Consider the following 14884-nt stretch of genomic DNA (forward strand, 5'->3'; position numbering starts at 1 on the left):
ATTAGCCACGCTAGTAATTGAACTAACCTGGTATATTTTTAAATTTATATTTCTCTATAGGATACTGTCCTTTAGGAAAGGAAGTATTTTTCTGGTGTAGAAGTAACCAAGTTTCTTATACTCTCCATTCATAACAGAACAGTGATAATCCAGATACCTGGGTTTGGAAACTTGCTGGCTAGGAGAAAATCATAGACTTCATAAGTCAGAATTTCTCTAGCTCCTGGCTTTGAATATTGGAACCATGGAATAGTAATTAAATGAACAAGGTAGCTCTGAGGACACATGCAAGAATAATAAAGTTGTCTCCTGTTAATGCAGAAATAACTTTTTTAAATTCCAAGTCAAACAATATTGAAATGCTTCAATGGTTCCCTTAAAGTGTTCTCCAAAGAAACAATGTCTGCAGTATGTTTGAAAAGGAGACAAAAGCTATTTTCTTTGTTCTTCTTTTCTCTTATTTCCTCATACTTTTAAATTACAGCTTGTGGCAGATCAGAATCTCAAGTTTATAGATCCATTCTGCAAGATTGCAGCTAAAACTAAGGAGTAAGTAAGAAGTAAAACTTACATTTACTTCCTTGTGTATAACTTTTCTTTAAATTCTCCTTATCTTGGTGGGGGGGATGGAAGACCATCATACAGCCAGTCATACCACATCCTGAATTTTCCTGTTTTGTTTATAAGACTTTGTGTGTCATGAAGTGGTAAGAGCACTGGCCTTGGCCTTGCAGTCCCAGCTATAAACACTTAATAGTCTTGTGATTCTGGTACTATAATTTAACCTTTCTGAGTATTTGTTTCCTCATCTGCAAAATGAGAATAATACTTGTATTCCTTCCTTCACAAGGTTGTTATGAAGGAGGTGCTTATAAACCTTAAAGTGCTATGTTAAGTGTAAGGAATAGCTGTTAGTTGAAGGAAAAGATAACAAAATCTGAAATACCAGTTAGTTAGACACTAACGTTTTTACTGATAGTTTAACTGCTAGTTTAACCCTGTTTCTAATCACTCAAGCAGTCAGCTCCACTGTCCGTTTTCTGTTATACTGTACTGGTCACTTAGTGCTTTTATCACTATGGTTGGTTAATGTCTAAGTGGATATTTCTTTGTACTTAGTCATTCAAATGCTTGTTGACCAATGGGCTAACCTTATACACTAGTCAAATTAGAAATTTAATCATTCTCATTCCTGTATGCATCTTTGCATAATACATTCTCATTAATTTTAATCTCATTCTTTTCCATATGCTTTTGTCCTCAGCCATACCTTGGTACAAACGATAGCTAGAGGAATCTTTGAAGTCATTGTAGATCAATCCCCCTTTGCTCCTGAAGATTTAATGGAGGAACAGAAAACTAATGGTGACAGTGAGCTGTCTGAGGAAGAAGAATCTGATAATGAGTTGACATCTAAAAAAGCAGTCATTAAAAAGAAACCAGGTAAGGAATGTCATGAATTTTCATTTACATAATAAAAGCTGACTTTAGTACTTTAAGGTTTCCAAAGCATTTTACCTACATTAATCATTTAATCTTCAAAATACTGTGAGGGAGGTGCTATTATCCCCATTTTACAGATGAGAAAACCAATTCTCAGATTGTACAACTTCCCCATAACTAATGTCAGGCAGGATTTCAAACCCAGATCTTCTTGACTCTAAGCCACTAAGGCAGAAACTCATTAAGTATCAACCTAGACTGCCTTTTATACATTTACTGGAGACATGGTGAATTTTAATGTTCTCTGCACATCCCTCAGTGTTACTGATACTAGATTTTCATTATTCATACCAACACTTTAAGTTACAATATTCCTACTTTTATGAAGAACTTAGGTGAAGAACTAAGTGAATTTTTTTAATAATGAAACCTGCAAGTAATTCAAGCTTCATTATCTTTAGATAATCTTCCTTTAGTTCTTTAGGTATTTCTTGAGAGAAAATTTAAGTATGATAGGTGTATGAAATTTGTTTAAGTGCCATCTTTTCCAAGTATAATGTCCAAGTAGAATATGAAAGAGATTATATAAACTAAAAGCTTGAAACAATCTTCTTCCAAAAAGTTCTCTTCAGGGTGGGAGAAGGGGTGTTTATAGTGGTAGCAAGAAGGGACAGCCAATGTGGTTGAAAAATTCTGTTTATGTTGACTTCCTGTTAAGAAAGGATATTGCCAAGTTGAGAGTGAGAAATAATAGAACACTAGTGAAATCTGTACTCCACATAAGCCTTACTCTGATGCTTCATTGTACTCTGGGGGTCACCCTGGGTTCTAAAGACTATGGCAACTAAACACATTCTATCAGACTAGAAAAGCTTTGGGTTATTATCCCAGTGATGTACTCTCTGCCTGCCCGACAGTGGAGAAGCTAATCCACAACTGGACTGGCTATTGGGTGATAAATTATTTGGGCATCACAAATGGGAGCAAAGAAAAATACAAAAAGGCTTCCAACCTTGTGTGGCCTCCTTATTCTATTAATGATAGTAGAATAAAAAGAAAGTATTAGCTGCTAAGAATCAAAATTTTTAAATTATATATAGATATTACTTTAACTATTGGTAAACTTCTCATCCATTCAATGATAAAAGTAACTGAACTATATCAGTAATGTAGGATACTGGACTTGGAGTCCAGAAGATCTGACCTAAAGTCAAGAAGACCTTAGTTCAAATCTGTCCTCAGACCCTTACTATCTGTGTGACCTTGGGCAAGTCACTTAATCTGCCTCAGTTTCCTCATGTGTAAAATGGGGATAATAATAGCACTTCCCTCCCAGGTTTGTTGTGAGGATCAAATGACATACTTGTAAAGCACTTAGCATAGTGCCTGGCAAATAGTAAGCTCTATGTAAATTTTGTCTATTGTTATTATTATATATATATTAAAATCACGTGAGATGGTAGATGTAACCATAAAGATAACTTTATTCAGTAGTCCTCTAATTATAAATCTCATCAATAATTGTAAATATCAGTCACAAAACAGGGAGATAGATGTTCTCCAAGGGTTTCTGTCACTTTCATGGAGAATATTCTCTACAGAGTCCACAAAGAAGAATTTCCATAGATAAAGATTCTCCAGATGCTCCTTTTTGTGGATGATATTATGATTATTTAATTAATCCCCAAGTACTAACTAGTCACAGTTAAAGATATGTGGCCACTCAGAAGAAATCAGCCTGACAGTCCTCAGTGGGGGGGAAGTAAATTTATGAAGAATGCATGTCCACACAACTGTAACATGTAGTTGTATGGGTGGATAGTCTGTTGCATTAACCAACTAGTACACAACAAAAAAGCATTATAAATGGACAGCAAGTTTGTTTCAGAAATTTCTTTCCTCTTAACTTTTTTTTTTAACCTTAAAAAAATGGTTTAATGCCCAGAGGCAAATGAAAGGGGCCCATACTTAATTGTTGTACTAAAAGGGGAGAAATCCATAAAAGATGAGAAAACATTTTAAAATCACATTATAAATTAAAAGTCTTCAGATGATAATGGAAGTGAATTCAGCAGAAGTGACATTCAAAACGGAATCATCCAAGTCATTGGAAGTAGTATAGCTGGAAATGAGTTATCCAGGGTGGTATTACTGTAAACTTCTGTGTTACTGAAAAGTCTGTAGCTTCAACAGGATGGTGCCTGTGGGGTTTACTCGAACCTTCAACTGAGATGTCCATTCATAAAGCCCCAGTTCTTCTTTAAGAGGAAGGATTTGTGTGATAAAGCAGGCTGGAGCACACCCTAGGCCCCCCCCCCCCCCCCCCAAGGCAGCAGTGGAAAAGGCATAATTCTGAGGCCCCCCGATCTCTTTCTGGTTCAGCACAGCCACGGCCCAGGCTAAATTTGACAGGGGGCGTTCCCACACTTCAAAGTCCTCAACCTTCCTGAGCCGGTAGCCCTGCTTGCCCAAAGGATCCTGGTTGATTGCAATCACATCTTCATTCTGCAGCAGGGACTTGGATTGGGGACTGATGTGTCGGAGGTCATTAGACATGAAGAGAGGGGCTGCCATGATAGCCCAGAGTGCCATCTGAGTTACCTGTTGATCCCAGCTAAGTCCAAAGTTGCCAATCACTAACATGTCAGGATCATTCCATCCCCCTGGTCCAGCCTCAGGAACAAGAGTCTCCTGCTTAGATGCAGTCCAGGCCAGGATACTCTTCACGCTACTCCAGGAATCCAAGATATCACCATAGTTCCTCCAGTGGTTACAGTACTGCCGAATTTCTGTGTATTTGGGCTCCTGGAAGGGCCTTGTATACAGAGGCCACTCACAGGAATACAGAATGCTCCGGCTAGTTCTGTTGAGGGCAAAGGACATGTACTTATAGCCTTCTACCAAGCTTTCCAGGTCTTTAGAGTTGCAGCCGTCAAATTTCAGCAGGTCCACTCCCCAGTCAGCAAAGGTTTGGGCATCAATATCATAGTACCCATAGCTGCCTGGGTACCCGGCACAGGTGAGAGTTCCCACATCTTGGTAAATCCCTAGCTTCAGTCCCTTGGAATGTACATAGTTTGCCAGGTGACGGATTCCACTGGGGAAGCGTATGGGGTCTGCTTTGAGCCTACCATTCTCATCTCGCTTGGACGCCAACCAACAGTCATCGATGCAGACATACTCATAACCCACATCCTTCCAGCCTTCTGCTACCATGAGGTCAGCCATTTGCATGAAGAGCTATTCACTGATGCAGTTCTCCAGGTCCTCGATGCAGTCCACGTTACACGTGAAGCGCTCCCAGTGCAGCCAGCCCATGGTCGGGGTCAGGGCCAGCCCGTTGTCCAGGGCAGTGACCCCGGGCATGCCCACCAGGGCCAGGACCAGGGCCAGGGCCAGGCTCAGGTGCCCGAAGGCAAACGCCCAGTCCTGCTCCTGCCCCAGCCCGTTCGCCCTCGACCTGCCCATTTTCGTCTGGACCCCGGAGTCTTAACTTTCTTCTTAACTGTCTGGCATCTGACCTCATCGTTCAACTAAAACTTCTCTCTCCAAAGTTACCAGTGATCTCTTAATTACAATATCTAATGTCGCTTTCTCAGTCTTCATCTTTATTGAATTCACTTTGGCCTTTAACACTTTTTGAGATCAAGATTAATTATTACAGGGGCGGCCAGGTAGCACAGTGAGTAAGAGCACCGGCTCCAGTGTCAGGATGACCTGGGGATTGAATCTGGGCTCTGACACTTAGCACCCACCCAGAAACACCTAGCCGTGTAACCTTGAGCAAGTTACTTAACCCCAATTGCTTAGGGGTGGCCAGATGGCTCAGTGAGTGAGAGCACCGGCCCCAGTGTCGGGATGGCCAGGGGATCGAATCTGGGCTCAGATACTTAGCACCACACCCAGAGATAGCTGGCCGTGTAACCTTGAGCAAGTTACTTAACCCCAATTGCTTAAAAAAATATATATTAATCATTACATTAATTGGAATTTTCTTGTCTTTTCACATTGTTTTCTTTTACATTTCAAAAATTATTCTGATAATTCTGTTACTCTTCCACCAGTTCATCCATATCTTTCCAGATTTCTCTGAATTTCTCATACATATTGTACTTTGCAGTGCAATGATAATTACATTCACACTATAACTTTAAAGCTGTCCCCCAATTGATGAATGCCCGCTTTGGTTCCAGTTTTCTCCTGCCATATAAAGTGTTACTATGACTATCCTAATATATATAGAACCTTCCCTTCTGTCTGTGATGTCTCTGAGCTATAAAATACTGAAAGTTGCATAAAAGATGATTTGGAGTTGGGGAGAGGGGTATCAGTTGCTATATGAAAGGTATTTAGGGTGGAATCAAGAAGGTGGAGTAGAAACAGGACTTCTGTGTGGCTCCAGCTTCCATCTCCTCCAATTCATGTAAAAAATGACTCTAGATAAACCTCAGAGCTACAGAACCCACAAAATGACAGAGAGAAGCTAACCTCCTCCCACTGAAGACAGGCCAGCAGGAAGGGCCAGCGCAGCACTCTGAGAGCCGACCCCAGCCCTGCACAAGCCCAAGATTTTAGCCTCAGGGCGGCCACAACCAGCCACCATCTGGAGGGACTTCAGATCAGTAGCAGCTGTGGCAGTTTCCAGAATTATCAACACATAAATGCCAAAGACAAAGTGAGAGTTCAGTGTAGTGTGGACTTTAGGATCCAGTAGTTCAGGAGTGTGGTCTGGCCTTTACCCCCTGGAGGGAGAAGCCAATGAGGCACCACGGCCTTGCTGCCATGTAGCAGCTTCTGCTCCTGGCTTGCAGATTGTAGGGGGACTAAGTGAACAGTCTGAGGGGTAATTACTCTTGCTTTAACCTGCTTGGTTCTGGATTACAGTCTACAGTGGAGGTCCTGGGGTGTGTGACCAGCTTGCCAGAGTGTGTAGAGGCTCAGAGAGGGCACCCAGCTAACAGCTCCAGCAGTTACGAAAACCCCAGCGACTGAGACAAAGCTCCCCTGTCTGGTAGCAGAGTCCTACCGTGGCAAAAAGCTAAAAAAATCAATTCATTGAGTGGCAACATGAGCAAGCAGAGCAATCCAACTTTACACTCACATTTAGGGGACAAAAAGAATCAAAGTATGGAACAGGAGGAAGACAACAAAGTCAGAACTCCTGCACGAAAAACTTCCAAGAAAGTTATGGTTACAGAACATAGAGGACCTTAAGAAGGATTTTGAAAACCAAATAAGAGAAGTGGTGGAAAAATTGGGAAGAGAAATAAGAATGATGCAAGAAAATTATAAGGGGCAGCTATGTGAATAGAGCACCGGCCCTGGAGTCAGGAGGACCTAGGTTCAAATCCGGCCTTAGGCACATGACACAATTACTAGCTGGGTGACTTTAGGCAATTCACTTAACCCCATTTACCCTCCAAAAAATTAAAGGGCAGCTAGGTGGCACAGGGAATAGACCATCAGCCCTGGAGTCAGGAGGACCTGAGTTCAAATCCAACCTCAGAAACTTAACACAAAAACAAGCCATGTGACCTTGGGCAAGTCACAACCCCAAATTGCTCTCCCAAAAAAAAGGCAAGAAAAGAAAATTATAAAATGAGAGTCAACAACCTGACTGAAGAAAATAACACCTTAAAAAATAAGACTAACTCAAATGGAAAAAGAGACTGGAAAAACCAATCAGGAGAAGAATGCCTTAAAAAGCCGAATTTGCCAGATAGAAAAAGAATCTCAAAAGCTCACTGAAGAGAATCATTCTTTCAGAATTAGATTGGAGCGGGAGCTGCAGAACCAACAAAATGACCCAGAGAAGCTAACCTCCCACTGAGGACAGCCTGGCAGGTTGGCAGGAATCGGCCAGCACAGCGCTCTGGGAGTTGAGCCCAGGCCCATGTGAGCCAGAGGTTTTAGCCCCAGGGTGGGCCTGACCAGCCTCCGGCTAGAGGGACTCCAAATCACCAGCAGCTGTGGCCGTTTCCACAATTATCAACACATAGATGTGAAGGACAAAGTGAGAGATCAGTGCAATGTGGACTTTGGGGCCAGTAGTTGGGAGAGCATGTTTTGCCCCCAGGGCGAGAAGCCACTGAGACACCTTGGCTCAGCCAGCACCACATGGCATCTTCAGCTCCTGGCCTGCAGAGTGTAGGGGTACCATAATAACCAACAAATGCAATATATCAAGCAAGATAAGCAATTTGGATTTTGAATGCCTTGCCAATTTAAAACTTAAGGATTGTCAAAGTTGAACGATTTATATTCCTACATGGAAAAACGATAACTGTAACTTATGAAACTTTTCTCAGTATGAGAATAGTTGAAGGGAATAGAAGTGTATGTGTGTGTGTATACATATATATGTATAGGAGGGTATATGGGCATATGAATACATATGTGAGTGTTTGTATTTATGTGGACAGATATACATAGATACAGGGCACAGAACCAATTTAATAGGAAGGGATGATACTTAAAATGTGAAATTAAGAGGTGGAAGAGGAGTATAACGAGAGGAGATGGGGAGAGAGAATTGAGTAAACTATCATATAGAAGAGGCAAGGGTTACAATGCAGAGGAAGAACAGGAAGGGAAAAGGCAATGGGTCAACCTTATTCCCATTGAATTTGGCTTGAGGAGGGAATGACATACACACCAAATAGGGTATCTCACCCTATAGGAGAGTAGGGGGGATGATGGAAGGGAGGGCAGGCTCAGGGGGAGGGAAGTTGGAAGCACCCAGTTTTGAAAAGGGACAAGATCAAAGTAGAAAATAGAACAAGTGGGAGGTGGGATAGGATGGAGGGAAAGATAGTCAGTCTTTTACAACATATCCACTATGGAAATGTTTTGCATAGCTACACATGTACAACCTATATTGAATTGCTTATCTTCCCAGTAAGGGTGGGTGACAAGGGAAGAATGGAATGAATCTGGAATTCAAAGTTTTAAAATCAAATGTTTAAAAATATTAATATTATTACTTTACATGCGACTGGGAAATAAGATATACAGGCACTGGGGCATAGAGATCCACCGTGCCCTACTGAAAAATCGGAGGATATATGGAGGAAGATAAGGGAGAGAGCAGATTGGAGGAGGGGATATCCAGTGGGGTCGCTACTTTGGGGTTAGTGGGTAGGGGAAAAATGGGGAGAAAATTTGCAAATCTAAATCTTGTGGAAATGAATGATGTAAACTAGAAAATAAAAGGTATTCCATAATTACCAACAAATGCAATATATCAAGCAAGATAAGCAATTTGGATTTTGAATGCCTTGCCAATTTAAACGTTTTTGGCATCAGTTTGAACTTTTTAAATTATACAGAGAATCCAGTGAATCCCTGTTTTTTCTTCTGCTGATGTTCAAGTCTACCTGGCTTGCATAATTGGGGAAAAAATGCTAATAATGTTTATTGACTTGGATTATCTTTCTCCTTAAATCTACGGAAGTATGAGTTTGACTTTTTCTTTGTTAAAATTTATTTTTATGAACTTGACAAAAATTGAGATGACCATTTTAATATGTAAAAAAGAATATAATATTGTGATCTATTATACAGTTTTTTTAAATTGTGTATTAAATTTAACACGCAAGTTCCAGGACTTTCTTCTTGTTTATATCCTCTTCTGATCTTCCTACTCTCTTTATAGTTGCTTAATGATCCATAGATGCTCTTTTTCTTTGGCGGGGGGGATGGGGGGAGGACGGAGATTTATCATTTCTAGTTTTGGCCCACACCCTAACATAAGACCTCCCTTATAAGTATAGTCAAACAAATAAAATCATACTTTGTGCCTGAAAATATAATTCTCATTCTACAGCTATAAACTATAAACAAGAGGTAGGAAGTGTGCTTAATAATCAGTCTACCAAAGTCATGATAGGTCATTGCATTTATCATGAAATCTTTTGAAGTTATTTTCCTTTATGTTATTGTAGTAATTGTTTAAACTGCTTGTTTTTCTCTTCATCAGTTCATGCAGATTTTCCCAGGTTTTTCTGAATACATCTCTTTCATCATTCTTACAGCATAATAGTCCAGGTTTTTTTTGTTTTGTTTTTGTATTTTTGTTCTTTTAGGGTTTTGGGGGGGTTTTTTGTTGTTATTGTTGGGGGGTTTTGCTTTTTGGAGGGGAAGGGAAGGGCTATTAGGGTTAAGTGACTTGGACAAGGTAATATGGCTAGTAAGTATTAAGTGTCTGAGGCCGGATTTGAACTCAGGTCCTCCTGACTCCAGGGCTGGTGCTCTATTCACTGCGCCACCTAGCTGCCCCCTGTTATTTTCTTAAAACATAATTTATCTTTTCTTCAATTGATGGACATGCCCCTTGCTACCATAAAAAGGGCTGCTATTGATATTTGTATACACATGGACTCTTTCTTTTATTTTATCTCTTAGGGGATGTATCTCTAGGTCAAACTGTATAAACAGCTTTGTGTTTTTGTTTTTCTTTTTATATAGTCATTTTAATTCTGCGTGAATTTTTGTTTCAAATGTTTCTACATATTATTGGATTCCTTTTTCTAATCCATTATGCCACCCTTTTCCCTTTTGTGGATGAGTTCATCCCATTCACATTCATAATTATATTCTATCATATGTTCTATATAATTTTCTGCTCTTTGACCTGTCCTCCCCTATACTCCCCTCCTCCCCCCCAAAAAAAGGTAAAGAAAGATAAGAAATAAGATCAACATTAATAGTCTGTAATTGTGGTCTTATCTCACTTCTCTGCCCATACTTTCATGACATCTCCTAATCCCTGGTTCTTAAATTCCCCTTTCTCCATACCCATCTGTTTTCCTTTTGAATTTATTTTATTTCTACACTCTGTGTGTGTGTGTGTGTGTGTGTGTGTGTGTGTTTGTCTGTGTGTGTTCAACCATCTTTGTCCACTTTAAATAAGAGTGACGTCTGTGGATGGATACCTACTCCCTTCTCTATGTTTATATATTTTTATCTTGGATGACCCAGTTGTGAGAAATAGTAAATTCTTTCCCATTCTTCCTCATTATTGCCTTAATTTATTCCTTTCTCTCCTTTTATTTCCTTTTATTTTTATTTCTTCTCTTATTAAAACCAATAAAACTAATCTTAAAACCAGTAAAACCACATCTAAGCCTTGCATTTGTCTTTTTTTACTCACTGTGAATCTTAAAGAAGTAGGATTCTAAAGGGAGACCTGTCTCTTCTGCCCCTTTAGAATGTAAGTACTTGTGTAGCGTCAGTGCAATATTTACAGTGCCCACAATCACAATAAAGACCATGACTATAAGTATTGTATGACGTTCAATCGCAAAATATACCAAACTTTCCAGATAGAGGATAAAACTGAAGCTTTTATTCAGACACCAGAAAACTCAATCCCCAAACCAGTAAGCCGATTCCATGATGGAATATTCAGAGAGCCACAGCATCCTTCAGCCTCCCCACAAACCAATACAAGGTCAAGATTTACTCACGAGCCTATCTGATTCCTTGCCTGAGGTCCTCCTCTCTCCCCCACTGTCTGGCTAGCTCTGACTACCAGTTTCCTGTGGGCTCTGCTTCCCTTCAGCAAATTCCTCCCACCACAGGCTCCTTATGACTACATTCAGGGGGAAGAGTTTACTTTCAAAGTAGGGGAGGTCTTCATACTTCCCCCTAGGTCTATTAAGGGGCAGGGAAGATATTCAAATTCCCATTCTCATTACACCTTGTTCATTATTTAACCCACTCAGCTTCCTTAAAAGTACTAGATTTCTTTTGTGTCCCATGTTTGTGTTTCAAAAATTATACTTAATTTCCTAATTGATAGTCAAAGGTTATGAAGAGGCAGTGTTTTCAGAAGAAATCACAGTTGTCTATAGTCACGAAAACAATTCTCTAAATTGCTATCAGAGAAATGCAAACTAAGACAACTCTGAGGTACTATTTCATACTTATCAGATCAGCTGACATGGCAGAAAAGAAGAATGAAAAATGTGGAATAGTTGGGACACTAATGCACTTATTGGTGGAGTTATGAGCTAGTTCAACCATTTTGGAGAGAAATTTGGAAATGTGCCCAGAGGGCTGTAAAACTCTATGTAACCAGCAATACCTCTGCTAGATCTATACCCCTAAGAAATCAAGGAAAAAAGGAAAAGGACCTCTGTGTACAGAATATTTATAGCAGCTCTTTTTGTGGTAACAAAGATTTGGAAATTGAAGAAATGCCCATCAGTTGGGGAATGGATAAACAAATTGTGGTATATGATTTTGTTGGAATATTATGCTATGAGAAAGGATGAGCAGAATGATTTCAGAAAACCTGGGAATACTCATATGAACTGATGTGAGTGAGTGAGTGGCAGAGTGAGGTGAGCAGAACCGGGAGAACATTGTACACAGTAACAGCAATTTTATACAATGATCAACTATGAGTGACTTGGCTGTTTTGACGAATGCAGTGATCCAAGAAAATTCCAAAGGACTTAAGATGAAAAATGCTGTCCACCTCCAAAGAAGGAACTGATAGAGTCAGAGTGCAGATTGAAAAATAATTTTTTTCACTTTCTTTTTTCTTTTTTTGCTCCATGGCTAACATGGAAATATATTTTGCATTACTCCACATGTATAATTAATACCACAGTCCCTGTTCTCAAGAATTTTGTGTAATGGGGAGAGACAACATGCAAATAACATTCTGTTATTTTAAACTATACAAGACATATATAGTATAAATGAGAGGTAACTTTAGAGGGAATGCAGAAGCAGTGAAGGGGTCTCTTGTAGAAGGGGGGATTTGAACTGAGTCTTGAAGAAAGCCCAGGTGGGGGGAGTGTATTCTAGCATTAGGGACAGCCAACAAAACAGCATGGTGTCAAGAGATGAAGTGTCTTGATTGAAAAGTTGCAAGAAAGCTAGGATCGCTAGATTATAGAAAGAGAATAAAGTATGAGAAGACTGAAAAGGCAGGAAGGGACCGATTGTGAAGGACTTTTTGATTGAACCTAGAGGTAATAGGAAATTATGGGATGTGGTCAGATCTGTGCTTCAGGAAGATAACTTTTTCTGTTTAATGGAAGATGGATGAGAGTAAGGAAAGACCTGAGACAAGGAGACCAGCGAGCAGGCCCTCTGCAGCAGGTAGGCTGAGCATACCTTTTGACCCAGTAATACTGCTACTAGATCTGTACCCTAAAGACATGTACAAAAAAATTTATAGCATCTTATGGTGACAAAGAAATGAAAACTGAGGAGATGAGGAGAGTCCATCAATTAAATTATCATATGTGAATAAAATGAAGCATTCGCGGCATGGTCAAAGAAACCTGGAAATATTTGTTTGGCAAAGTGAAGTAAGCAGAACCAAGAGAAACAGTATTGGAAAGACAAACAATTTTGAAAGACTTGGGAACTTTGGTCAATGAAATGACAATCACAGTTCCAGAGAACTTATGCTGCAACATGCTGTTCACCTCCAGAGATCTCATGAACTCAAGAGAGTTAATGAAACAGAATGCAAATTGAAACATGGGTGTTTTTTGGACATGGCTTAATCCAGGAATTTGTTTTCTTGAGTAAACATGTTTGCAACAGGTTGTTTGTTTGTTTGTCAGTGAGAGAGAGAAAAGAGAAGTCATACCTGAAAATTCTTAAAAGAAAACAATTTTAAAAGTTTGAAATGTAATATAAAAGCTTTTTTTTTTTAATGGACTAGTCTAGATCTAAACCAGAGTGGTTGGTGTCTTTGTGGGTGAGGAGAAGGTGGCATATAGGAGATGTTATAAATGAAGAAATAAGACATGGCAACATTGGATAATGGGGCAGGAGATGAGTGAGTGAGTAGTTCAGAATGACAACTAGGTTGCAAGCCTGGATGTCTGGGAGGGTGGTGGTACCCTTAACAGAAATAAAAGATTTAGAAAGAGGGGAGGATTTAAGGAGAAAGATAAACAAGATAATCATCATCTTGTGCAGCCATGCCCTGGAATCTAACATCTTTTCCCTTTGATTTTATTGATCATTGCTTCATCTTTGAATTTTTAAAACTTTTGCTGAGAGGTTATACTTGGCTATAAAGACCACAAATGCATTCTTATCAGGATGAATGTGAGAGAGAGGAAAAAACCAGATTTTATCTGGAATTCAGAACCATATCCCCTCTTGCTGCCTCATCTTGGTATTTACCTCAATGTCTCCACACTAATGTGGAGCTTCCACACCTAGAACAGCCTCCCTCCTTCTGCCTGTACCCCCTCCAGTCCCTTTCCATTCCTCTGCAAGACCAATTGGTGAATGATTCCTGAAAGCTGTATTTTGTGGAGGAGCCAACACTTTATTCTCCTGTTTATTCTTCTTAACGCCGTTCCTGGCTTTCTTTGGACTTCAAAGTCATGTTCCCCCCTCACTTGCTTCTTTTTGCTCTCAAAGACCCCTTCTTGCTCCCTTTTATAGGCTATCTTCTATCATTAGAATGTAAGCTCTTTTGGGGGTGGAAATTGTCTTTCTTTTAGCTTATGTTTGTATCCCAAGTGCTTAGACATAGTGCCTGTAACTTAGTTAGCACTTAACAAACATTTGTTTTCTTTCTTCCTTGATCTATGTGCAGTATAGAAATATTTCTAAAAGGGGAAATTTGTGATGGTGTATTTTCACTGCTTATGTAGAAAGTCAGGCTAAATAAAGATGATGAAGAAATATGTGATATCTCTGACATACCTTTAGCCCTAGTGGCTGAACAACTGGAGAAGTTTTAGTCTTTGGGAAGTTATAAACAATCATTAAAAGCTATCAATTCTCTGCTTGAATTATTAGGTTCCCCTACAAATGGTGATTCTTAGGTACTTGATATTTCATCCCTTTTGTAAAATATCTTGGATTTGTTTTGCCAGGAGCAGACAAATTTTCAACAAGAAATGAATGGAATGTTGAAGGAGAAAAGGATGACAATGGGACCTCTGAAGACACAAGTCCGCTTCTCCAGGTTGGTGACTTTTTTCACTTTACATAGAATATAGATATACCGTTAATAAGCTGAAAATCATTAGCCTACTTGATTTGATTCAGAGCCAAATAAAATTAAGCAATAAGGTTAATAATGTGGGATGCTGTGTTCCCTCTCTTAAATTTTTTAATTCTAATTTTTAACAGCAAAATCCCTTTTTCATATTTTATCCTTTTTGTTAAAGTATGTAATAAATTATAGACATAACTTTCAAAATAGCCCTATTTGTCTCTGCTTCCTTCTACAACTTATATTCTGTGCATTTGAAAAACTGTTTCAATGGCTTTTTTTCCCCTTTGGTATCACTTGCTAACCAATAAGTTGTCTGCTAGGTGGCTGAGTGGATAGAGAACTATACATGGAGTCAGGAAGACTCAAGTTCAAATTCAGCCTCGTACACTGGTATGACACTGGACTAATCACTTAACTTCTGTCTGCCTTAGTTTCTTCATCTCTAAAATGAGG

The 14884-nt window shown here is 39.5% G+C and overlaps 2 protein-coding genes and 1 pseudogene across 3 annotated transcripts in view; 1 reads left to right on the forward strand and 2 right to left on the reverse strand.

The window, feature by feature from the left end:
* The window catches only part of RRP1B (ribosomal RNA processing 1B), a 45561-nt gene that overhangs the window by 14015 nt on the left and 16662 nt on the right, over window positions 1-14884 (forward strand). For both annotated transcript variants that reach the window (XM_069074831.1, XM_069074832.1), the window contains 3 exons: window positions 485-549; window positions 1265-1443; window positions 14307-14398. In XM_069074831.1, coding sequence (XP_068930932.1) covers window positions 485-549; window positions 1265-1443; window positions 14307-14398 — 336 coding nt within the window. The remainder of the gene's footprint in view (window positions 1-484; window positions 550-1264; window positions 1444-14306; window positions 14399-14884) is intronic.
* LOC138151387 (alpha-galactosidase A-like) lies at window positions 3351-4855 on the reverse strand. The gene has a single exon (XM_069074833.1). It carries the CDS (start codon window positions 4675-4677, stop codon window positions 3610-3612), a length of 1068 nt encoding a protein of 355 aa, XP_068930934.1. The 5' UTR covers window positions 4678-4855; the 3' UTR covers window positions 3351-3609.
* Window positions 3351-4911, reverse strand: LOC138151388 (alpha-galactosidase A pseudogene; annotated as a pseudogene).

The sequence above is a fragment of the Petaurus breviceps genome, unplaced genomic scaffold, assembly GCF_028583685.1.
Source record: "Petaurus breviceps papuanus isolate PSGF00001 unplaced genomic scaffold, PetGlider_PUasm1.0 90897, whole genome shotgun sequence".
Taxonomy (NCBI): domain Eukaryota; kingdom Metazoa; phylum Chordata; class Mammalia; order Diprotodontia; family Petauridae; genus Petaurus; species Petaurus breviceps.